At 34.3% G+C, this 26956-nt stretch overlaps 1 protein-coding gene across 9 annotated transcripts in view; it reads right to left on the bottom strand.

The window, feature by feature from the left end:
- Positions 1–588: 588 nt before the first annotated feature.
- TTLL7 (tubulin tyrosine ligase like 7) overlaps positions 589–26956 on the bottom strand; it is a 75551-nt gene continuing 49183 nt past the window's right edge. For 6 of the 9 annotated variants that reach the window (XM_042806864.1, XM_042806876.1, XM_042806871.1 and 3 more), the window contains 9 exons: positions 26332–26418; positions 22164–22359; positions 20843–21123; positions 19439–19495; positions 17814–17948; positions 15991–16071; positions 10461–10621; positions 5971–6144; positions 589–2506 (listed from right to left, as the gene is read on the bottom strand). In XM_042806864.1, coding sequence (XP_042662798.1) covers positions 2386–2506; positions 5971–6144; positions 10461–10621; positions 15991–16071; positions 17814–17948; positions 19439–19495; positions 20843–21123; positions 22164–22359; positions 26332–26418 — 1293 coding nt within the window. In that variant the 3' untranslated portion in view covers positions 589–2385. Of the gene's footprint in view, positions 2507–5518; positions 5638–5970; positions 6145–10460; positions 10622–15990; positions 16072–17813; positions 17949–19438; positions 19496–20842; positions 21124–22163; positions 22360–26331; positions 26419–26956 lie in introns of all 9 variants that reach the window. The other 3 variants (XR_006166901.1, XM_042806898.1, XM_042806888.1) reach the window with 3 other exon arrangements.

The following is a 26956-nucleotide window of genomic DNA, read 5'->3' as shown; positions in this document are numbered from 1 at the left end:
CAAGGCCAGTCCTAATTACTATTTAAAGGCTCATCTACCAGGACCACCTATCTGATCACAAAGTAAATCCTGATGTTTTGCAGAAGGAAAGGAGTGCTTCGACTTATGGCACTATGTGGAGTTGGACTGTCGCTGCCGCACATAATTCACCCGTAGACCACACGCACTGGCTGTGAGGAGCTGGCAGGAAAGTGTAGCATTACATTTATTGGAAGTATTGATTCACACATTATTAAGAACACAGTACCAATTTAGGAAAGGTTACCAGAAATATGTATATATTAAGTAACATCAGATGTAAACCAACCATCTGGTCCACTTTTGTACATGCTAAATGTATTTTTTTTCCTAGATCTGTCCATACCACACAGGTATGCTTAGTAGCCCTCTTTCTGCTGGCAGAATATTCTACACAATTGACCTGTCCCAGCACTGGCTTCTGAGACTGGAGATCATAACATAGAGGGGAAAAAAAAAAAAAGAAATAGAAAAGGGGAAAAGAAAAAAAGGCTCTGTTTGAGTCTGGTAAACTAAGCTGGAAGCTGGTTTTATCCTAATTGCCAAAAGCAGAATAAAATGGAAGCCTTGTCCAAGAAGAGAGAATTTACAGCTTTTATTAGGTCTTACAGGTAACCATAGTATGCTTCATCACTAGTCACTGTATGGACCAAAAGATATAAACAATTAATATGAACATATTATATTACTAAACCAGTATTACCACAAAAATGAAAAGACTTTAACAGACCAGAAGACTGCTTTTATCTGGCTAACCTCAAGAAGTTTTTTTAATTGTTTACAAATAGTCTTGCTATCATATATTCTGCAGTTCTAGAGCTGAGGCACTACAGCACAGGCATCAAAAGTCTCACCCAAATTCCCAGTTTTATGTATGCTATGACTGAAATTTTAAAAACTCATTTCCAGACAACTTCAGTCTCAAATATTTTAAGTCTCATATATTTATCTTAAATCTCTGGATATCAAAAACCTCTAGCATACTTGCTCCTGAGGATAATTAGATCCCAGATTATATTTTTAAGTATACCTGAAATATATTGATAATTTACAAACATGTTTCAGGGTTACATGATTGGTAAGTAAACACGTCTTTGGTAAATAATAACTACTCTGTTCTTTACTCAGTTAAAAAACTTAATTAATTTTCAAATCTAGATTAACTGACTTTTTAAATAATTATTTCTATAATGAATAAGGCTCATATGGCACTATGCTAAGTGTGATGAATGGCTGTATGTAGCAAAACCTGAATGATGTTTTCAGGTTACAAATCCTGTTAACACTCGGCTCCTGCTCTGGCTCGGGGGGTTTTTTGTGCCCTTCAGCCAGGTCCAGGAAGCCGAATCTGACTGAGACTTTTCTCATGAAATAGACTTACAACATTTAAAGGTGTCAGCAATGTAGAAAATACTGTCCAGAAATACATTCCACAGTAGGTGCAGGATTGTGTGCTAAAAACTACAACAGGCCAATTAGTTTAAGGTTGAAATAATACACTATAGCTGCAGTATGTCCTAAAAATGTCTGCTTCACCACTTATGCAGTAAAACAGAAAAACTATGCACTATGCATGCTTGTGCAAGTTGGAGATGACTGATCGCTCCTGAAGGAAACCTAAAGGCACAGGACATAGGTAATGTGAATGAGAACCTGGTAACATACACTGGCTTCCATTCTATTACATGAATCCAATTAGAAATTGAATGCCTAAACCTGTATTTTTACTTTTTGTGTACTAGATGCCTTCACTTTGGCTAAAAGATACTATACCATGTCCTTTAAGAAAAATAGCAGCATTAAATAGATCTTCTAATTTCAGAGGAGAAGTAAAAAGTCATCTTTAGGTTTGGCTTAGAGAGTTTTGGAGATTATTTTAAACATGTCCAAGAAATTACCAGATTATTTCTGATGACTATAACAGTTTTACTGTTCTACTACAGTTTTTTAATCATCTGCCTTATTAAAGGATCAATTACATTTGAGACAATAAATAGTATACTTTACAATAAATAATATTTAAGTCAAAGTATTGTACTTACAAAATAATGTAACATTGTAATAAGATCTTCAAGATCAATTCCATTTTATATATTCTGCAGAAAAAATAACATTTCTAGTACGAAGGCATTACTGATAAACCTAGCAAGATCTACACATTCACATATGTGTGTAAATGACTTAACAAGGTTTATTATGTTTCCAGAAAAGCTATGCCTTTACAGTAGGTTTTCAGCTAAATGTTATCATAATGTGGTAGTAAATATATAACAGTGGTTATATTTAGCTCCATCACAAGTTTTAATTTGGGAAAAAAAAAAAAATGGAGTGCCATTATTTACAAAGAACAGAAACTTTCCTTTTGCTTCACAAGTGGCTGTATCTGTGTGTGAACAAAATGTTAGGGCGAGGCATTCCAGATGAACTGCAGCTAAAGTTGGGCGAGGATGATTTCATGATGAGCAGTGAAGGTCCTGGCAATAAATACCTAGAAAGGATATGAAAAATATAGCAGACTTTACAGGCAAAATGACATTCAAGAGCAAAGGAACTAGTTGTTTGTGTGCCATACTTTATAATCATTGTATGCAAGAAATTATGTACAATAAATACTATTTGTAAAACATACAGGGCAGGCATTAGGCACTAGCTAACTCAGGGAACAGATCAAAACTCAGAGAAACTCTTAGCAAGATTTCAAGATGTTGTATGAGGATCAAACATCTTTCCAGTCCCTTATGTTTAAAGCAAGCAGAGAAATAAAACAATGGCATTCTATGTAACACTACTACCAAAAATTAATACTTCATAAATTGTTCTGTTATTATAGTTCTATTTATTTAATTTAAACTGGGTAAAAACTGCAATTGATGTTAACAACCTTATAAGAATTTAAGTGGTATAAAATGTTGATTTGGAAAAAAACAGAGATTTTTCAGCTTTGGTTTCCAGCTCTAATTCTCTAAAAATAGATATGCTATCTCTACTCTAGTAAAGCAAGAAACAATGATGCTACAACCTAGTAAGTCACATCAATGGCTATTTACCTCTTAAATTCAGGCAACTATATAGCCTGTATTTTACATAATACTAGAAACAGTAGATTATCATATACCTAATATTAATTCTTAAATCTTTTCATGTTATCGTTTCCTAATAATTAATTGTAGAAGTCATTAGATGAGCACAGTAAGTGTGCAAAAAGAACATCCACACTAAATCAGAATTTCATAATGAATTATGTCAATGTTAGGATGGATTAACACAACACATGCTATAAATTACTGCTTAAAAATCGTTTCATCATTCTAGTGAATCATTGATTAATGATGAATAAGTTAAAAGACAGATCCTACTAATCACATGGATAGAAACAGTGTCACACTGTCAAAGGCATGGCAGCTCTATATAAGAAAGTATACACGTGTGGTTTGTTTAATTTTTGAGAAAAGCTGTTATTAACAAAAATACTATTATTGATACATTTTTTTAAACAATTTACCAAAAAAAAATAAAGTCTGATTTGGAATGGGTTGGTGGTGAGCTTGAGAGTTCACTATGTCACAGACTGAGTCCTACCTTTTCTTGATGTAAAGTAAAAATCTCTAATGTTTTCCAGAAAATATACTATGCAATACATAATATTATTTACCGAGCTGTTAGGTTCAAGCAGTAGACAGTATTTTTTTTTTTTTTAAATTTGTAACACATTTCTCAAAATGTGAGCACATTTCTCAAAATATTGAAAGTCTGACTTTTTACACATTTTTATTTTAGCTATTACTTTAAAGAGATTTTGGTATAGTTTTTGAGCTCTCCTATTGCTGTCTTTACACTTTTAAATTTATGAGGAAAAAAATGACATTAATACACATTTACATTAATACTCCTATTCATTCTCTTCATGACATATAGTGGATTTACAGTTAGGAGATGGGATTGAGAACAAATTTTAAAAGCGAAAAAAACCTCTCTGTCAGCTTTTATTATCTTTTTCTCTCTCCCTGCACAAATAAATTTTCCCAGCTAAAGAAGTATCTATTCATAATCTCTGAAAGCTTTAGTTTCACAAACATTTTTTTTCAAACACAAACAAAACAAAAAACTGGTTTGTGCTCAGAAAAAAAACAAAGTTCTTCAAATTGGATTATATAAGGTCCTGAAAAAATTTACTTCTTGTATGGTTATTAAATTACGCTCTGATCTCTTCTTGCACTTCACACAATTTTACAGAGTCAAGAAAACTATTATTAGTGCAGATTCGTATATAATTAAAAAAAAAAAAAAAACTAGATGAAAAGTGAAATAGTATTGTGATTTTCGCATTTCTAGAAAAATAGTTCATTACTTACAATTGTGGGGCATAATAGGCAACAGCATTTATTTCCATAGGTATCTTTCATTTCAGAAATCCAGAATATCATGGTTAATTAGCATATTGCTGTAGCCACAGTATAGATATAACATTTGTGGAGATTAGTATAAAAACTGTAACTTTAATCATGTTGTCATGATAGTCCATTGCTGAAAGCATACTGATATTTAGGATGTAGAGGGTTTAGATTACTCTAGCCTATGAAATTTATGAATAAACTTCCATTCAGTGTCCAAAGAAAAACAGAAGCTGGAGATGAGAAAGTTCTATTGGACCATCCCTTTCACTGTTTTCCAAATGCAAGCCTGTTAGCTGCAATATATTAGTGTAATTCGATCAGTCTGAATAGATTGTGGTTGCTCATGATGAAAAATTTTCTGCAGTATTAACAGTAAAAGCAATAAAAACTTCAAGGTTGAAGATTTTCTAGTCTTAGCTAACCCAAATGACTTTACCATACTCTTGCTATTGCTCAGTAGATGCTAATATTGAATATGATTTGTTTTGTGGCTTGTATACTTCTACATTTGCTGTGACCAAACAAATTCAGTTTCTGCTTGGTTTTAAATCATGTTAGAGTGCCTTAAGATCCATTTGACAATAACAAATGGGTTCAAGTCTATCAAATAACTAGACTGAGATATAGCAAGTAAGCAATTAAGTCATAAAATAAATTTAGCAGATGATATATCAAAGATTTGCTTTTCACATAATATTTAACTCATAAAGACCTTTTATGAAATAATGTCCATACATGTTTTATATAAAGAAAGCATTTCTAAGTTTATATACATAATAATTCAAATTACCATTATGGATAGAATTTGGAACCTAAGTAATTTGAAACTTACATTTAATTCTTCACCTACAACTGTTAAATGGCAGCATTTTCAGTAATCCTTATACTGACAATATTATAATCCCTACTGTATCCAGTTGGAGAGCTAAACCAGCCAAAGGAGAATCGAGTAAGTGCCAAATAATTTTTTTACTATATGATGCTGTTTTGCAAGGTTTGAAAATGTATTTATGCTCTGTAAAATGAAATAATAAAACTTTTAATCTGTAGGTTTTGGAAATCAACTTTGCAAAACTATGCAATACAGTAAATCAGATGGCACTCACCTGACCCTTGGCTGGAGCTGTGCCCCTATAGCATCCCACTGCGAATGTGAAGTCAGAAGTATCATACATGTTAGGATACCTCTAGGAATGCAAATCTGGAATCAGTGACTTTGAGGAATCTGAGAAGGGGAAGAAATGAAATTTTCAGTTCACTTTATGGAAGCCTTTGCTGCAGCTACTTGGGCAGTAGGCAATCAAGACTTTAGTAAGTGTAGTTTTACACAAAATGTGTATATCAAGTCTTCTTTCAGTAGCACTTCATGAGTGGGATAGAGAGATCAGAATGATAGAAACTCAGGATCAAGAGAAACGTTGGAGGTTTTGCCTTTTTTTTTTTTTTTTAATACATCGTGAACTATGCGTAAAGAGTAGTGGTAGCAGCATACACTGAAATCTGTTCCAGTATTATCCTTTCTACTTATATGTTAGGAAGAGAATATTGAAATGTATACCTTGTGTCATCCCAGTGGGGGCTAATCCCTGTAGAGGATCCTCTTGAATCTGATGAATATTTGTAAACCACCAGCAGGCAGTGTTTACAAAGCTGTACTATTCGTTGGCAACACTGGAGTTGCTCAGGAGTCACCACCTCTGTGCTTTTACTGAATATGGTTTCCCAAGAGCTCCTGTTATGGAAAAAGACATGACTTCATGTTTTATGTCACAAATTGCCATCTGAGAGCTTTACTGCTTTATATCAGATTTAATATTAGAGAAACAAGAGAAAAAGCATGACCTTGCCTGCTTACAGGAAAGGTCTATACTATTTAACACAAATGTTGGCAGATGTTGAGTCCAACACACAAAATAAGAGGTTAATCTTCATATGTGAAATGTCCACAGCCATTTTTCACTTGGTTTGTTCCCTAACGCATTTATAGGGCCGTTACTTAGGTTTAGCACATAAAGATTTACTGTCACTTAATTGTATATGTGTCTTACAACAGGAATAACAAAACACACTTATTTTTAACAGGCTATTACAGGAATGCAAATGTGATGTGATAAAAAAAGAATTACAAAAAGTAATAAATTATTTCTAAATGTCTACACAGCATAAGAATACTCTTCTTATAATTTAAGAACATGATACTAAGAAACAAATGTGAAATTAATTTACAAGAGATTAGTATGTGCTCTGCTTCCTTATCCAAATAAGCATATGAGGAGAGTTTCTCGTTTTAGTCATTCAAATACTACTTACTATTCCATCTGGTCACATGGTATTATTGTTCTACAGTTAAGTGCGACTTGCAAAGTATATCAATAGAAGCATTCCATTTTGAAATGCAGGCCATCATGCTTTTCTTTCCTTAAAAAGCCATTTCTCTTTCCAGAAAAACCCAAACCCTACCATACTAATATAAACCAAGTATGTTTTACCCCAGAAGATGACAATAGTTCTTTGCGTACACCTCAACACTCTTGTTTATGCAAAATTCTGACCAGATTACAGATCATTACATGTTTTAAAGGCAACATGGCCTCTGTGAAGACTTTGTTCTGGTCAAAACATTATCCAGTAGCCCAGATGGTTAGTTAAGCTTGAGGGGTTTTGTTTGTTTATGAAAGAAGCAATTCATAGAGTGAGGAAAATTTGATGCATCTGGCTTCAACATAGCATGCAGGATGCTTTAGCCTTGTCCACTGAGATCAGCAGTAGATTTCACAACCCTGGTGTAGGAAGTTTTTTCTTAAAACAACATCAAAGAACCATCAAACTTACTTCTGGCTACTGAGATTTTTTTTAAATTACACTGTATTAGGATGGAATTATGAACATTAATGACTAGAAGATAAGTATGTATAGCTAACTGACTTTTCAGGCTGATATATTCCAGATGAAACTCTTCAGTCCTACAGAATTTCCACTGCACACAATTTTCAAGTGGCACAAGCATTTATCCTTAATTATTATCCATATAATTACGTGTCTAAGCAATAGTTTATAAGGCATCAAAACTGTTTCATCTCATAAACTGAATAATTCTACTACTTGAAGAGCTACTATTTTCTTTAATATATTTTTTTCAACATTGTTTCCTGCCTGGGAACTTTTCACATGTATTTTTACATGGATGTTAATCTAGTCTTCATTCTTTCCTTGTCATGTGATGGTTGGTAGAAAGCAGCAAGATGAAGCTCTAAGTATTACATTCATTCAACAGATTCACAGTGCTACGCATAATTATATTCTAATTCAATCTATAAAACTCAAAAATCCTGTGGAAGAAACTCTCCTGATAAATTCCTTAAATTCTGGACTTTGACATCTGTGATCACTTTCCTATGGTTAGGAGGGATTTTACCACTGAAGAATAATATATGGCCTGCTATAACTACAGCCGATTATGAACATTGCGGGATACAGTTACCTTAGTAACAAAGACTGAGATTTGGAAATATATATGTGAATTTTAATGACCTTTCATATAAATGCACCAGTGCAACCTCCTCCATGTACTGTATTGATTCAGTTCATACACAATTATACTGCAGTCAACAGGGATAGAGTAGTATTACCTAAGGAAGCTTAATTTGTTATGCTGTAACTTTAGTTTCCGTACATTAGTAAGAAATCATGGAGTCCACACCAGATCCAGAAAAGAGTATTATGCTTGATTGTGCAATATTGTCAATGATGTGTTATTCTTTTTATCTGAAGTCAATTGGTTCTATCAGTTTTCTCTTATTAATTTTAATTGTTTATTATAAGGTAAAACAAATGTAGCTTTATGAAACCATCTACATCATGGTTATTTTAGGCTTTCTTTGTTCATTCTTTTTGCTAAAATAGCATATGCCTAGCAGACATCTAACCAGCAAGAGGAAAACTTAAGGCCATTAGCTCTGTTCTTCTCCCAAGACATATATCTTACAAATAGTCAAAGTACTGCACTCCTTAATATATTTTCACATATTCCTGTTTTTTCTGAGTTAGCACATTAATACCCCTTCCTGACATGTTTCCCCAGATTCTACACATGCCCTATGTTTATTCCAATCTATTCTTTGAAATGGCGTAATGAACTCCAAGGAAGAGTGATGAAGAGTTGGCGTCTCTGCTACAGAGGTGCTGTCATGAGTTCTCTGTTGTGGATTACATGACAAGAAGAGATTGTAACTTAATAAAGAACATACTGGGAAGGTACAAACAGCCTTTCTGTTTTCTTCTGTGAATTCTGTATTAAGTACATTACATGCAGAGCGATCCCTACATATACTGGGTATTTGTATATTACTTTTACAGTATTTTTAGAGTCTTTTACATAGCAACTCCTCTTACAAGGAACTGGATCTTTGTCAAAGAATTTAGCTCTATTTTGGAATCAGATGGGTCTTGTTCTGCATGAGTGAAATTATTGCTAGATGAGAAATCCTACTCTTCATTGAACTCTTCTGCTGGCTCAATGACTCTCCTCCTGAGCCAAGTGAGCCACAGAATTGTTAAAAGGTTTTGAACAAAAACCATTCTTTGTAGAGAAAAAAAAAGGTCTAAAATGAAAATTTTCATGCATATTAGAAGATTTGCACACCAGAAGTAAAATTCAAAATAATAATAGCATTATTAGAAGGTAATTTTAATATTTTATGACAACAAAAATTGAGCTCAGACTCAGGATTTCACACACTGGCATGAAGAAGGGACCCTGCAGCTGTTGAGAATTATACCAAAATAAGGTTTCAGATTGGAAACACAGAAATGTTTGGTCACCCTACTTTAACTTCTGGAGTGTGCTGCATTCCCAAAAACTACCTCTAACAAATCTTAAGGCTGACATTATCTGCATGTTCCCATGGCCCATCTCAGTGAAAAAAAAAACATGAACATGAAGATTCCTAATGTCTTGCACAAGAAGCCTTCAGCAATGAGAAAATAATGGTAAAAAAAGCCAAAAAAACTGATGACCCTTTGGATACTCTCAGATCTCTCTTCTTCTAGTGATCCATTTTGTTGGGAAACAATCAACAAGTGCACTACATACATTCTTTACATATGATAAATCACTATATGTAAAGAACATATTGACATGAATCCTTTGCACACATAATATCCATCAGGATACTGTTGAGTTTGTTGTTCATTTTCAATAAATCTCTTAGAACACACTATGCAAACTAATCAAAACCCCTCCCATTCTTTATACATTGTATATAATTACAGAGAAAATGTATTTTTGTATGCGATATCTTTCATATTTAAACTTATTCTTATTTGATGAAGACTGGGGGGAGGATTATTTTATACCTATGATCTGATCCTGAAAACCTATCCTTACATGAATGCCTTTGATTTCAGGAATGTAGAGTTCAAAGCATAGGATACTGAACTTTCAATATATGGCTTGATCTTTTTTTCCCCCCATAGAAAACTTGTATTTGCTACCCAAACCAAAAACATCTGTTTCCTTCGGTGTGCACATTTCCTATTCTGCATATACTTAAATTCCTACCAGTGTGGAAAACAGTAAATGTAATCAAGCACAGAAATTATCTGTAAATCACAGAAATGACATTGCATTTAGCATGAGGCATCAGCTGCACTTGTGAACTGAATTCTTCCCTTGTATGTCTTGAGCTCAAATAGATGACGATTTCTGTTGATGGTAAGTCCACATTTGACACTTACAGTGGTGTGGCCTCAAAATTTTGCACCATCCAACCAATTAAAGACCTGACCTAAAGCTCAGGTATATTGAAAGTTAGATTTTTTTTCTTTAAATTTTTATATTTGTAAATACATAAGTAAATGTCTGATTCCATTACTGAAACAATTGGCCTAGATTATTAGATTTCTAATTATACTATATCTTTAGATGGTTTTAAAACAAGTTCAGTGTATTACAGAATTCTCTTGAATGAAAATGAGCAACAAAGTATGCCAGTATTGGTCGTAATTGTGAAGCTATGAAGAAGACTAAGATAAGAAATATAGGCTTACCTTGAATTACAGAAACAGTTCCATAGACCTTGACCGTGGCTCCAAAGTAAACGATTAAACACACGGTTAAAGAGACGGTAGAGGTGTAAATTTTCAATGTCTGGAACCTTCCAGACACGCTGTAGAACTGCACAAACACTTGTCTTGACTATATCCAAAACCTAGGAAACAATATTCCAAGCAAATCAGAGCAAAGGCATATTGCAAAACCCAAAACCAACTGTTCACTGATTCACTGCACACATACACACACAAACACACACACAGATGACAGCATTGCTATAAATTCCCACAGATATCTATGTTTCATTTCTGTGCATTGATCATCAAACTTTTATGATACACTTTTTCTGTCAATAACATTTTGCAAAGCCAAATCAAAATATTTTATTTTTATTACAGAAAAGTTCATTGCTTTTTTTTCAGTCTGTTCAGTACTAGCTTGTTTAAATTACAGGAAGAGTTTAAAAAGAAACAAAATGGACACAATTACAGACTAGAAGCAACATAATTAACAACCCAAACATTATATATTTGAAGATTATCACTTCTTTTCCCACTCCTTTCAAAAATACCATCTATTTTACAAGGAACTAAAATGTACTGAAAGGCTACAAACTGCTTTTGGTTTAATCTCTGTTTAAGCTCAGTCTCACCCTAGATCAAACCATTTTAGTTGACCTTTCATGCAGGATACAGTGTAGTGAAATCATAAGTAAGAAAATAATTCACCAAGATAGTTAAAATAGCAATGTTTGTAGAAATGCAACAGATTTATTACATACGGACTACATTTAAATGCAAATATGTAAAGATATGGGTGAAGAAAATGCCAAGCTGCATTCTGTATAGCACCGACTTTTACCCGGTAAGTCTTAGCTACTCAGTACACACACATATTAATAGGCAGTCATGCATCCAACTCAGAGTCCTCTTGGACACACCTTTGAACATCCCACTAAGCTGGGACATGGAAGGTGGGATTCATCTTGCCTGCTTTTAAACATCTGTACATTCTCTTAAATCAGGCCTCTAGGTTCTCTCCATAATCCCTGGAGAGAAACAAGCTCCAGAGTGTTTTGGCTTCTGTCTATTTAGATACTATCAATCAGACTAGGAACAGTTTTGTGACCAAAGTAGTATTTAGGTCCCACACTGGCATTCTGAGCAGTGTAAAACCTGTCCTTAAAAAAGCCTATGGTACATGCAACCTATTAACAAAGAAGACAGTTAAATCAACATGATTTCCCGTAAAGGAGACACCCTTACTGACTCTTTCACAAACCATCATCTTCCAAACAAAAAATCAGTCAGACTCAAGTGGGTGATGAACCAATGGAGTTATTCATTTACTTGTTATACGATGTTGCAAATTAGAAGGTACAATACTTTCCCAGGAAACTTTCAGGTATGTATGACAAAATGATTTACACAGTGGAACATCCGACTCTCAAAATACAAAAGAGATTTAGTAGAACAGTAAAGTATGGAAGCAATTATTTGGTCCTGCATAACAAACTGATGTTTGTAAATAGTCTAATTAGACATGATGGAGGAAACAAAGCATAAATAAACAAAATGCTTGCAATAGCACAATGAAGCTGCATAGTAAAGAGTAATGCTTAATGGGCTGACAGTCTATAGATACCTAATAATGACAACCTCGATGAAATATGTCATTTAGATGTTACTTAAGCTCTTTTTTGAAAAACCAAGAATTATTCTGCATGCATAGGTCTTGCACTAATTCCATGCACATAATAATCCAATGCAAATACAGTGCCGTCCTCTCTGTTGGCAATGTTTATGAATGCAGGTGTCTGCATTCACACGCTAAAAACCACACCTGTGGTTTCATCCTCCCAGTGAGATAGAAAGAGCAGTAAATTATAAGCTAAGGATGGTGACCTTGTTTAGTGACTGCAGGAGCTACACCCAGATTTTGGACTGCCCCACACTTGTGGAATGGGTCCAGATTTCCAGATATTCCCTTAGCAGCATTAGCCTACTGTCTTAATGCTTCTCAAGCAGTCTTTTCCTTGTGTCTCACCTGATTAAGGCTTTCCCACACAAATGGCCAGTAGTTGTGGTTGTATACACCCATTTGAATCAATTAAATTCCTTAATAACATAAAGCATCAACGATACATTTCTTTACAATGTTACACTAATAGTCATTTATCTCCCCCACTGTAAAACAGAACAATTCCACCCCATATAGATTCTCTCCCTATTCCAAAAGACATGAACAGAGAACTATGATGCCTGTGTAGAGCTTTTTCTTTTAGTTTAGCACCTGGAGTTAAGAAAACTAAGGACTGAACTTTGCATCTTAAAGCAAGCTACAGACTGCCAGGTACTCTAGAAAAAAAAAACTTTTTTGCTGTTTTTACTCTGTTGATATTGCCAATATGCCAGAGGGGAAAACGTCCCAGTTAATTGTTCTTAAGTTGCAAACATGGCCTCAACCATCCATTTAAGAAAACAGACAAGGCATTGCACAAGAGCTGGAACTTAATGAAACATACATCCTCATTTTTCTAATTTCCCTAGTTTGCCTCCATCTTTCTGTTTACTTTAATTTACGTCATTTACTTTAACATAACCAATTATCTAGGTGTAACAGAACAAGATGTTATGAAAGAGCATTTTCAAAACCCTCTGGTAACCATCAAAACACTTTTAAAGAAATTATGTAAAGTGATGTAACGTGAAGCAGTCACTACTCTTCCCATACAAAAGTCTCTTTTTCCTAGAAGTCTTAGGAGACTGAATTTCATTTTTGTATGTATTGATTTCATCAGTTTAGTCTCAGCTTGCTACTCAATGCCTCCTGTACCTCTGCTTTAATGCCAGAATATTGCACATTAAGAATATGACCAGAAGTTTAATTTTTCTACTATTCATGTTGAATAACTGTTAAGCAAACATAGCTGTCAGGGATGAACACTGTGAAATCTAGTACACTACCCAGGTATTTTTTTCTTGTGTTAGAATTTCTCAGTAAGCTTAGTGAAGGGGACTGAGTTTCTGGTTTGCATTTCACAAACTCGCAGAAGGTACCTTTGAGACAGATTCCTTACTGCATAAATATTCTCCACCTTGAGCTCGTTTCTCCTTTACCCACCTCATTGGAATATAAAACATACTTATTTCAAATCAACAAAAGCTTACACATTTGGCAGTCCTCAGCTGCAATGTCATTGTCAAAGTTAATCCGTTTTTATAAACTACGCTTCTAAGAATAACTATCTGATTGCTTGAAGGGATTGAGGTTAAAAGCAGTTTAAAAAAAAAAAAAAAGGCAAATCATTTCCAGCGCAAGTAAAGATGAAGGCCCCACTAGTGATTCAGGAATTATAAGTCTCCTAAGTTTTAAAAGAAGTTGTCACATGAAGAGCAAAGAAATCCACATTCCTGATTGTGCAGTTTATGCTAATAACAACCTGTCATATCAACCTGTATCATCCTGACTTTGTACATGTGCCCTTGGTTTTACATGACTGTCAGTCAAGTACAAGGACAGAACCCCCCTTTATTGTAGGCTTCCTGAATGCTTAAAGCAGAAAATTCTGACTAGACTGGAAAAAAAAAAGTAAAAATAAAACCAGACAGACACAGGTAAATTAAGCCAGATGGTCAAATGGAGCTTAGGAAGGACAATTGAACAATGTATAGTAAACAAACTCAGTCCCTCAAAGAGCAAATTTCTCACTCTTCCTGTGGCAATTCCTTCCCATAGTTTTGGGGAATGATTTATGAGGAAGGGTTGAAAGAGACACCTTAACCAGTCTTGTGTGAAAGCCCTGTATCTCATTTGCAACAACGGGCCCAATCTGATGACTTCTTTCCACACTTGTGGCATCACAGACTAAAGAAAGCAATTATAGCAACACGTCCCCTACTAATTTGAACTGTCCCAAAAATAAGATCTCCATTGCAGCAGCAATGTGAATTTGGGGTCCTGTTATGTATGCACGTATGTATTTATCTAACACTCTCTCCTTCCTTCCTAGCACCTCTTCCTCCATATCACCATATTCTACAAGCCCCCACTAAGACTCTCTCTGGTTTTGGGCAAAAGGCTACATCTCTCATATGCACACAAGAGAAGAGATCTATGTGCACATATATAAGGATTACAGCACTCTTTCCTTTAATTAAAAAGAATTAAGAGATCATTTTAAGCAAAGGACTATTCAGCAGAACAGCTGTAGAGCTCAAAGAATGGCGTGATTTCAGTCAATGAAGTTGGTTGCTCTACTGATTCCTGTCAATGGCACAAGAAATAACTCTGCTAAACTATAGATCTGTGCTGCCATTTGACATGGTTTGAGAAGAATTTCCAAGTTGTTCTTCAGTTTGTCATGTCTAATTTAGTTTTAGAAAGCTGTGTGGACTCATATTCCATTTAATATCTGAACTTAACTTCAATAGTCAAATATATGACATCACATTAAATGGACATGTTTTCTCTGTCCACTATGAAAATGCAAGCATTTTATGCAGTATTCAATAAAATACAATTTGAAAGACTAAGAATCATACTGCTGATTTTATTAAAGGTAATTTGAGATGATAAACTGAAATAATTCTTCCATTCTTCTATAACAATTTACCAACCTTTTCCAATTATAATATTTATCATGTATGCAGTATTTTGATTAAGTTACTTTCTTTTATGGCCTATAAAAATAGATTGTGAAACTGAGACACACGGAGATTAAATGCCTGGACCTGATATGCTAATCCACGTAATATGTCAGTGACTGAGGCAGAGAAAGACCCAAAATAGTGCTTTAGGGGCACCAAAGTATTAATAATAGATATAATTTCTACTACATTAAGGAAAATAAATATTACACTGGGAAGATGGTTTTGACTGATATACGACATACAGATATGACTGACAGATTACTGTATGTCAGGTTTTAAACAGATGAAAAACCCTTTAGATGCTACATACAACAGTAGCTCCTAGATAGCAGATGAGCGATGACAGAATGATAAACAAATATAATTAGTCTTTTGCAAGACTAAACCTAATAGTTGAACATTATAACCTTTGCTTGGCAGGTGTATTTTTTATTCAGCAGCATCTGTTGTAATATTGTGGGTCAAAGGCTCAAATAACCAAGTGCAATATCACAAACTTTAATGGAGTTTTAATATGCCTGGTCTGAAACTGCTGGTTGGTTTATCCCTTATCAATGAAATATGATGATTCAACACACTTCTAAGAATGTTTGCTAAAAACTAGGTTTGTAAGCACTAATCATTTATTTGTTTGCTTTTCTTTCAGCAGACTAATTTTTTAAGAAATTGCTTTCGAAGTTATATTCCAGAATAATTATGCTTATCTAAATATGGAGCAACATTATATCCTGCAATGAAATTAATTAATATATATGCTAGTATTAATATCCAGTATTTTAGCATCTCAAGTCACTCTCAGCTACTGCTAAACACCAGTAGAAACACTGCTACATGTCTACTTTAGAGGATCTTCAGAAAATTAAATTTCACTTACTTTTCGTTGCTTTACAGAATCCAGTTTTACCAACCAATAGGATGCCACTTTTGTTTTATGATACTTCCAATTATCCATAATCTGTAGTCATTTCAAAAAAAATATAAAACATCTGAAATCTGGTATTTCATTAATGAGCATTCCTAATGCTAAAAATGTGAGCATCTAAAAGACCTGTGTGAAAAGAACTTTTCACTAGAAGAAATAGAAAAACATTTGCAAATGTGTGTAGGGGAACATTTGCAAAGGTGAGTACAGTGTTTCAGTTTAGTCCTGCCCTCTTTTCCACCTGATTCTGCCAGTTATACACTACAAACCAGATAGAGAAACTTGTCTTAACTGTCTCAGGCCAGATTCCTTGAACACATCAATAAGTTCAATAATGCATGACTATTTAAATAGGGATTTTTTTTCCTGCAGAAAGGACATTAGACATACCTTGAAAAAAACATCCTTTCTATAAGTGATCATACATGAACTAAAATACTCTCCTTTGATGATGTCTAAGTGCTACCAAAACAGCTTGAGCTCTTAACATACATTATCTTAATTTTGTTATTTTATCTTTCTATTCTATTCCAGACCTATGACAAGTTCTGTCTCACTGACAAATAATAACTATTACTTGTTTCCTTCTGTGATGAAATAGTATTTCCCATCAGAAACTGATTCAAGTCAGACAAATTTATAAAAGAATTCTGCAATAAGGAAGTGCGTTTATAACCATGCTGACGTTGTATGAGAAAGCACCACTAGATGGAGTGCATACACACACACACACACACACACACACACTCCCGTAAGTACATAAATGCACACACACTCTCACGTCTGAAAGAAGTTTTAATGAAGCATTTTATTTCTGATTCGAAGATGAGAAACTCAATATGCTAGTTATGAATGCTATCTTGCAGAATGACCCAAATCAACCATCATTACAGGAGAATTCCTTTCCACTGTGATCTACTTGTACATATTACTAGAGAGATAATGAACATTTTGTGAGTTCACTGAGCAAAGGACATTTCTGGCTGCATAATGAACTAGATTAATTTTAACACAATGTGGATTGTGCTCACTACATCAGAATACAGGTGTTAATTTAAATTACCAGAACACTCCATATTTCTACTAGACTGAGAAAATAATTTCTATCTTCATTTTTATTCCTTCCAAGCTGATGTTAATTTCTTTGCACTGGATATTTAAGAGGGATTTAGATATGATATATTTTCTGCTTATATATCTTAATGTTAGGTTTTGCTTTTTAATTGCCCTTTAGATTGAGCATTGTTTTACATGTCTTTGATACCAAATTATTAGGCTCAGGACAATGCTGGATGTAAGAAAGGGTAATCTGGCAGACTAGAAGAGCCAAAAAAGAGCGTGACTGCTGTTCTTTATGACTAGCAAGCTTAGTTTTCCTTGCAGCATACCATTCTGAGCTCTCTAGTATGCCTATTCAAGACCAAGTTAAACATGTCAGGATCTACATTAACAATATCAGATGAAATATGAATTGTAACATTCTTCTTAGCTTACTTAAATTTGAACTTTCTCCACAATGAAAAACTGAATTTCCCTAACCTTCCTGTTTGTTTCTCATATATTTTATAAAGACATAGGAATGTTTTCCGTGCTGCTCATTTACGGTCAGAAACTATGCAAAGCTCCAAGCTTTTGAAATCCTTTGAATTCTCTTGCATTTTGGAAGTTTTAAGGCCGCAGCAGTTCATGAATCATAAATTGAGCTTTCTACTTTTAGTAGCCTAAACAGTAAGTGTCTAGCCTGTTATTCTTCCTTCTTATTTATAGATACTTACATCTTCTATCATTAATTCTGATTCTTCATCTGTTTTTCCTGGGAACTTCATTCTCATGTCATTGATAATCAGAAGAGTTTCTTTTGTCAAAGCAACTTCTTGCTCTTTTGTTTTTTGTTGCAGCAAAGACTCACTCTAAAAAACAATATGAAGCAGAGGAAAGATTTCATGCAAGTCATTAGATCACATAACAAAGACGTTCCCTTGACAAAAATAAATTATAAATAGGGTGAAATAAAATGTAATATTAAAGGATATAGACCTATTATCTAACACATAACTAATATACACACATATACCTCATGTACACTAATGCATCACCATTACTTATAGTTGTCAAGAAATTAATGAAAAACAGTTGAAATGTAAGTTTGTTTAAACAGAATAAACAAACATATGTTCGATATTATGATGCCCACCATTTAAAATATATGGACTTTTAATTTAAATGAAAAAAATTATTAGTCATAAAAACCTTTCTTTCAGTTCTTTACTGCCAATTATTTGTTACTGTACCAAGATTACAGAAAGCATTAAAAAGCAAGGACACTTTGCTCCTACTCTGCTCAGTGGGGGTTCTGACAGTGCCTTTGATTGTCCAAGATTTTGTTTAAAGTATCAGTACTTTTTATACCAACACCAACCTGAACTTCTACAGTGTCTGTGTAAGACCATCTCTGTAAGGTTTGGGGAATTTCTTTAAATCTTAGACACTAGTTAGAAGTATTTCTGATCCTTGTTCTTTACTGTTGTATTTGCAAGATTAAGTGGACTTAATTTTATGTTTTTTCAAGAGTGAAACTCAAAATTTTTAGGCATTTCTAAATCTTTGTATTTTGTAAGAACTACAATACTTAAGGCTATTTTTGCCTAAGTGATAAATACTTTCAATCATAACAAAATATTTTGCTATATGGTACATAATAATGTGGCTGGAATAATAAGATAGCAAGTATTTCAAAATCCACTTTTGTTTATAACTGCTATAATAATATGTCTGAAACTCCCAGCTGTAAATGGCTTATTCTAAACTCAAGTTTCCATACCTTTACAACATTTGGATCTCAACAGCCTCCAAAAATCACAATATACTGCTCTTTTCTTGCCCAAAGGATAGATAAACTAATACTTTATCATGCAGAAATGATTTCTTCTTAGTAAGTTCCAGTTTATCAATTCTAATTTTATTCTAGCAGTAATATATAGCATATTATTCTTAGTTGCAAAAACAATTATGAACAGAGTTCCATTCACAATACAGTGCTAAATTACGAGTAGTTCTTATCCATTCTGTAAGTAATTTTATTCACATTATTTTAAGAAGAAAGACCTAAGCTCTATCACCCAACATAATTGTTCTGCATATCAAGATCATTTCTGTGGTAGAGTTTTCCCAATGAAAAAGAGAATATGGTTTCTAACTAATGTTAATTTAAGTGAGTAGCCCATTTTTAATGTCAGATGCTACGAGACTGTTTTTAATCTTTCAGTAATTTGTATTTGATATAAAGTTAATGTGAATAGAAAAATCTACATTAGCCCTGTCTCATTAAACTCTCAGAGTACATCTTGATGATAAAAGAGTACTTTTTAAACTTGAGATTGCTAATGTGATAAGAAAATACCTTTAACACGTTGCAGTGAAGACACAATCTTAATGTCTTTCCAATTCTATTAGCTGACTTTAGAGATGGAAAACCATGTTAAGGAGTATTTCACAAGATGTCAGCACACAATTTTTAAAGGATTCTTTTTCATCATTTAGACAAAGCCTCATAGGCAAAACAGTGAGCAGCATTCTACCAGATAAAAATTGTGATTAGAAATAGTAAATACTATGAAGCAAGTTAATTAGCATTACAAAAGGATTTATCACAATCAAAGCTCACCACAATAGAGAAAGGCAAACATGGGCTAAAAGTGCCAATTTGGTTTGCCCCATCTCCAGATGAATTATTTGGGTGCTGAAATATATAGGTCAAGCACCAAAGTATGAATGGAAACACACTGGCACCAGCACACAATACAACACTGAATGAAGTTGGGAACTGATCCCAGCAAATGCTGCCTAGCGATAAGTGGATATGAGGTCCATCATGCAAACACAAAACAAGAAATGCCTGGGCTGTGAAAGAGATATTAGAGGACATGACAGTCTGTCCACAAAAGGAAAAAAATCTATGGCTCAGAAGTACACTGTGAAATTACAACTAACCACACAAATTCTAAACAGCTAGAAGTGTTTCATATGATATATTTATTCTATTATTTATTTAGTTTGACTATCTGAGTCTAACTGCTTGTCTGCCTCAGGGACAGGTTTCAAAATGAAAGAAGTTTTACCTTCACTTTAACAAAAATAAACATGAAAACATGGCTTCTGAGACAGTTATTGCGGTGGCAAATCCTAAAGACAGCAAGAACTATCTGTAGATTTTAAATTGTTCACTTTGGAAGTAGAGCTCTACTGCAGTGGTATAGTGTATGCAAAATAGGTACAAGTATGTTGAAAATTAATTACACCTTCTTCTATAGTGGACACCCATACAAAATCTTACCAATGTTTTATTCTGGTACAACGTGTTTACCCTTGGAGTATATACCGAATTTGAAATATGGATGTATTTTTGTTACTGTAAAGATTTTGAAGGTAAGTACATCCTTATTTCAGAACCAGCAGTCCCCAAACAAATCACAGAAACATTTTGAGAAGTAGAAACTCTTTCTATCTTCAGAAAAACTATTTAGGAGAGAAGGTCTCCCAGTCACAAAAACTCTAAGATTCTACACTCTCTCTACATCCTTACAAAATGTAACATCTGTATTGCTGCACAGGAACACTGAAACATCACAGCTAGCACTTGCTGTAAGTCATATACAGGTCTAGAGATCTTACATTCCTGAGTTTCTGTGAAAATAGCATTGACTATAGTACCTCAGGTTTTCTGACATTGTAAAAATTAGTAATGTATTTATTAGGTGTTAGAGAAATGGAACATATTTTGAATGCAACTTCTGTGTTAACTCACCCCCGAGGAGCTCATAGTTCCCAAGCTGGATGTCTGAGCGACTCTGGCCGAAGATGGGCTACGATTTAAAGAATGAGACCTATTCACTGAGGATGCATGCTGGATTTGCTGAGATGCTTTGGCTGAAAAAGGACGTTGCTCAGCTGCCTGTGACTGCGCACTCAATATTGATATTGAACGAGGGCAGCTTACAGAACGCCTTATTGGACCTGTGGATGATGTGGGGGATGAGTATGATGGAGATTTTATATTTTTAATCAAAGGTTTCCAGTTCATTCTACCTGTAGACAAATTAAACAAATGATGTAATTGCTATTCTCTTAACATCTAATTTTTCAGTCTTTGTAACAAGCAATGTATGAGACCAACATATGTGCACATATATTGTACTGTAATGTATGCTGACTAACAACTATATATGTAGCAGTCAGTCATGTCAACTCCCCTAATAATACATACTTTATATACCCTATAAGAACATTTATTTCTTCCTTATAGTCAGCTTTAATCAGGTAGAGCCCAGTCCTGTAAAACATGCATCAGATTTACGACAGAGTGCATGTGCCCTGTAGGTCAAAAAGTATGTGGTTACTTTATGTGACTTCTTGACTGTAAGAATATGGAAGAAGGAAAGAAAATTTGGTTGATGGATCCCACATTTGCAGATCCGGTCTCCCTCATCAACTCCTGCATAGCTATACAGTTTTTTAATTCAGTCTTCTACTAAATAAAAGATGCTGCTACATGAAAAGTAAAATTTTAGAAGCAGCATTATATGTGTGGAATTACATAATGACATTCTTTGAGACAATACACCACTAAAAAAATAACATGCTAAATCTACTATGTTCCACAGAACATGTTCACACTAATGCTCTGCAGCAAGAAAGAAAACAATCACACAAAAAATCTGTGCAGGGATCTCATCTGGAATATATTGCCTTCTATATGTTTCCAGATACATTTCTTTATCCTTTCTATATTCCAGCAAATTCAAGCTTAGTAAGACTACCTTTTAAAGGGAAAAAAATAACAATCTGCCCAAAAAAAAAAAATCTGAGAGCAAAGAGGAAGATTCACACCATTTCCAAGTGTAGCTCAGGTGTATTTTTCTCTTCAGCATTCTTGGCAAAAGAATAGTCATTTTTTCCTCTTTTTGAAATTAATTTTCACTCATTTAGTAAATATTTGAAAGAAGATGAAATGCAAATCAGTGTTTAACCCTGAGTTACAAATGCTGATACATTCTACAATACTGAAGCATTTTATATCATTCATTGTGAATGCCAAACTTACTTGGAAAAGTGGCCATTTAACTTACCTGATCTTTCCAAAGATTTGTATTTGTTTCCTTCAAGATCATATGAAACTTTTTTCTCTTTTTTTTCGTTGTGATCTTCCTTTTCAGTTTCTTCTCCCAATTCTGACGTACTGCTACAGCTATCACAGCTACTATCACTATTGTAGTTCTTAAGTTTTCTTAAGGGCTGTGAACTTTCTGGCATTGAACACAAGGGCTACAGAAAAAACACCCAAGAAATTGAATTCCTTCATAATCCCAATTGAACATTTTACTATCACACTAGGTCCCTGATTCGGGCAAGTTCATTTGTACATATTTAAATCCTCCCAAATTAGATTGTAATTTTATCCTTAATTATAGAATAAATGCTTAAGTATTTAATTACATTCACTACAGAGTAACCCTAATCTTTCTCACATGAAGAACAGCATAATATAGTAAGGGGGAAAAAAAATATTTTATTTCAACTAGGATTTACACTACCGGACATACTGAATTATGGTTTGATATATAAATCAAGTGACACAAAAGACCATTTACCATCAGTTTCAATCCCTCACTGATATTTGCAGTAACTGAAGCTACAGTTTAACAATGATCAATGTGAAGTAATGAAATACATCAGGGAACTTTGGATGGTATACTTTGAAAGAGAAAGTGATTTAATTGACATCCTGCAGAAAGCAAAAACTGAAAGAATACAGCAAGCTATGCTAGGTGTATTTGGTGTCCCATATGCACATGGGATTCAGTGTCATTAGGTAATTAATCTTGTGCTATTATCAAGGATACTGTGAGAAAAAAAAATCAAAAAGTATGAGACAGAGAAACTGATCGAAGGAAAGAAACTACAAATGAAAATTTTTCTTCTTCTATCTTCCATCAGGCATACAAGAAAAATGCAATATCCTCCATTATATCTATTATCCTAAGAAGGCTCATGATGTCACTTTTTTTTTTCTTTCCAGTAACTCTAAGTTATAACAAGCTATGGTGATCTCTTCATCTTTATAGTCATCTAATGGACCGAAATTAAAACTGGGATTTTTAAAAAAAATCATAATTTCTGAACATTCCATTGAGGAGAGCCCTGGGAAATGTTCAATTACACAAAAAATATTTTGATATCTACCTGCCAAAAGGACAAACTGAGGTGCTCAACACCATGCTTTCTCAAAAACAGCTGTCCTAATCACGAAATGCTGTGTAACATGGTGATATATTGATCAGACAATCCTGATGAGTTGTACAAGGTATAATAAACATTTTCAATCAGAACTCACAGGGGCTATATAGTAGATCTCATTCCAACTAATCATATGCATGTTCCTCTCACATTCTACACTAAGCAATAAGAACATCCTGACCAAGACTTCACATCAATTAACAAAGAAGGATAAAAAGAAAAGTCAATGAAATTATAAAAAACAATAATGACAAATAATAGCTAGATCTGAGTTTAAACTGACCTGTTAAAATAAGAGATATTTGATTGCTTGGCAATTCTAATCACCTTGATTTTTCCCTTACACTAACCTGATTTTTCCTTGATTAAACTCAACTGATTTTATATCAGAAGAATAAAAATAAAAGTAATTGCTCATGTCCTCTAAAATATCTGTTATTTAGTTTCTTAGGTTTTTTTTTTCCTGCACAACAGGTGCCATGTAATAAACATGAATAAACCTTACAGTGTGTAAGTAGAAGGTGCCCTCTAGAGGCTACAGATAAACCAGACATTTCCAGAATGTATTTCTCAATCCAAGTAGAATTCAGTAACATTTTAATTGTAAGCAAAAACACCTACATTCTGGAAAATTCTTGACTTGTTTTCTACTCCGAGCTCCTAATCACATTCAAATAAAAAGGCTGAAATTCCTAGCAATTATGGAACAGTTGTTACATGCAAAGCTTATTTATACACACACACCCCTCTACCCCTCTGATACACATATAAATGTATATGCATATATATGTTTCTATGTATGGAGGAGGATGAGGAGGAAAACACCTCTCTGTCCTAACTATTCCAGCTATTCTGTACACAGTTTTCTGAGTCCTGATTGTTCCTTCTTCCAAGGAAGAGAGTGTGCCCAAGGCAGAGCATCTGACCTCCTAACAGTAGCTTCTGTCAGCAGTTCGGAGGCTGTCTTTTCAGAGAGGACAGGACTTTATGACCTTCTGAAAGAACCTTTCATGTTGGGTAACATGACGTGAACAGTACTGTTCCCTCAGGTTTGTTTTCTCTATTAGATCTTGCATATGTTACTTTTTTTATATGCTAATGGATCTTTATCTGTAGGATTTTATGATTACAAGAAGATGAGTTTTACAGCTGGATTATTTTTTTACCTGATAAATTGATAGGCAATAGTAAATTCTACTGCCATATGCACCTTACCCCTTACAGGAAAGGGGTGGTGCTCTTTTGGTACAAGATACAAGGACCATCTACAATGGGCATCTATATTTCAAAGGCAGTGCATAGGGTATTATGCAACCAGGGAAGTCTCCAGTCACATGGCTTCACTGTAGGCATGTTTAAATGATTGAGAAGTATAACAGGACCCTAAAAAAGATGCAGGAATAGAGAGATCCTGTACAGCATGAAGTATGCACACTGCAAGGAAAAGAAACAATCTCCTTGGATAAGCTAGTTTCATTGCCTTCCTTTTTGATGTCATCATTTTTATGGCAAAAAAAAAAAGTGGGAATTTTGGTCATAAGCAATTTTTTCTTTCTCCTGTAAGTGCAAACAGCATTGTATTGGTAGAACAGCTTGTAAGCTACAGAAACCGTTCGCATGCTATAAAGAAATACCATGGCATATAGTGTCACTCATAAATGGATCAAACTTCATCTTAAAACTAATTAATAGAGGTTTCTCAGTTTGGGCTCAGCACCCTAATAAATGTTTATGGCCTCCAGCTTGGGAACAGCTTGTGTGCAACCAGTGTAGAGATAGTATAGATCAAGTCTGTGTGCATACAGTCAACCAGATAGATGCTCTCTGAGGGCTGCTGGGAAAAGATAGGCTTCTGGAAAAAGGAAAAACATGACTGAGATGTCAAACTTCAATTAAGGGACCCTATGTTAAAGAAGTGAAAATAAAATCTCAAGGAAAAGAGTCCCTGAAGAAAGCAGATTGAGTGTGTTGCTAGGGCGGACTGGATTTTTTTTTTTTTATTCTCTCTTCTTTAAATGAATCCACTACCATTAAAGCACTAGCTCACAAAATCCTCATTTTTGTAATGAGGCTCCTGCAAATCTATCTTAATACCAGATTGGGTATGCAGATCTTCTTTCCAGTATGCATGCCTATAAAATGTAGCTCTTTGGATTCTTGCACATTTCTAAAGTACCCCAATTGTCAGCATTCATTTTGTACAGAAATGCCCAGATTCATGCACCATGTCATCAGAAACATAAAATGCTGCAAAAAAAAATTTACACGCATCCATAAACAAACACATCAGAGCTCAGAAACATAAATGTAGGCCATTCTAAGCAGACTTGACCTAAAATGTTTGCATATAAGAAACATACTTATTTTAGCCAAGCCCAAACTGTTTATCTTCACTGGCTTAGAGAGACATGCAGTGTATTTAAGGCAAAGACTTGCATGAACTATACACACAACCAGAAAGTATTAAGCTAAAAATAATATACATTCACTTTAAGAGCAGATTTTGGATTCAAAACAGACTCCAAGATATACTGTACAATGCCTTTAGCAAGTAAGTAAGCTGCAGATACACCACAGTCATTATTAATCCCTTGAGCTTCCATAGTGCTTCTTATCCCATGATCTCAAAATTCCTTAGTGGCACTAATCGATAAAAGATGCAAGCATTCTTTTGAGATAGGCTATGGATATAAAAATCATTTCACACACTGAAATCAAGCAATCTCTTATACAACAGTTGTTGCCATGTGCAACAATTCCTGAAAATAGCTCACAGAGGAAAAGAAGGATCTCATATCCAGTTAAAATTTTAGTGGGATTTAGTTGGACAAATGGTGGTTATGCTTCTCTTCATACTTAAAAAAAAAAAAAAAAAAAGGCTAATGGCATTCGAAGGAAGAAAACTTCCATCAGAATCAGCTAACTAAATTCCTCACTTAAAATTCTCAGACTACCTCTCTTCAGAGTGAAATAAAAAACTGGTACCTAGAAGTCCAGTACCTTAGGTCCTCGCTGCCTGGTGCATTTTCCCATTAGCTTTTCATCATCTATTTCACACTGCTCCAGAAGATCCAAAATGTCCTCTTCCTAGAAACAGGTATTTCATTACAATTAATTCAAAGCAGGACATATCCTATCCTCCCAAAATTCAAGCACCAAGTGGTAGGAATTTGAAATTACTTTGATTAGTAATTCCTGAAATAAAACTATGAATCCCTCCACAGGAGGATATAAAAGTATTTCTTCTGATGCATGCATTTCCACTTGCAATCAATATGAAATTGAAAGTTAAAATCAAGTCAACACTTATTAAATATAAAAGTCTGAAGAACAGGTTGAACAAAGATTCCTGTGAAACTGCTGGATGATGTCAACTACAAAGATGGGAAATTATTTCCTAGATTTCAAACTAAATCACATTAGTTTGTTACTTTATAGCCATTTTCCTACTGTCTCTGATTACGTAAGTAGGCAACCAGGCAGAGGCTTTGGATGCCTTAAACTAGTGGAGCTGGTTTTATGATATCTCTCATTCCGGTCCATACAAGTAGGTGAACAGGCTGGGGACATTACTGGAGTAAGACAGAGGCAATTACCATCTCAAAAGCAGTTTCTGCCAACCTCT

This window comes from Tyto alba, unplaced genomic scaffold, assembly GCF_018691265.1.
Source record: "Tyto alba isolate M040663 unplaced genomic scaffold, T.alba_DEE_v4.0 Super-Scaffold_1000006, whole genome shotgun sequence".
In the NCBI taxonomy this organism is placed as follows: Eukaryota; Metazoa; Chordata; class Aves; order Strigiformes; family Tytonidae; genus Tyto; species Tyto alba.
The sequence above is the reverse complement of the archived record's forward strand: the minus strand, read 5'-3'. Positions and strand labels throughout refer to the sequence as shown.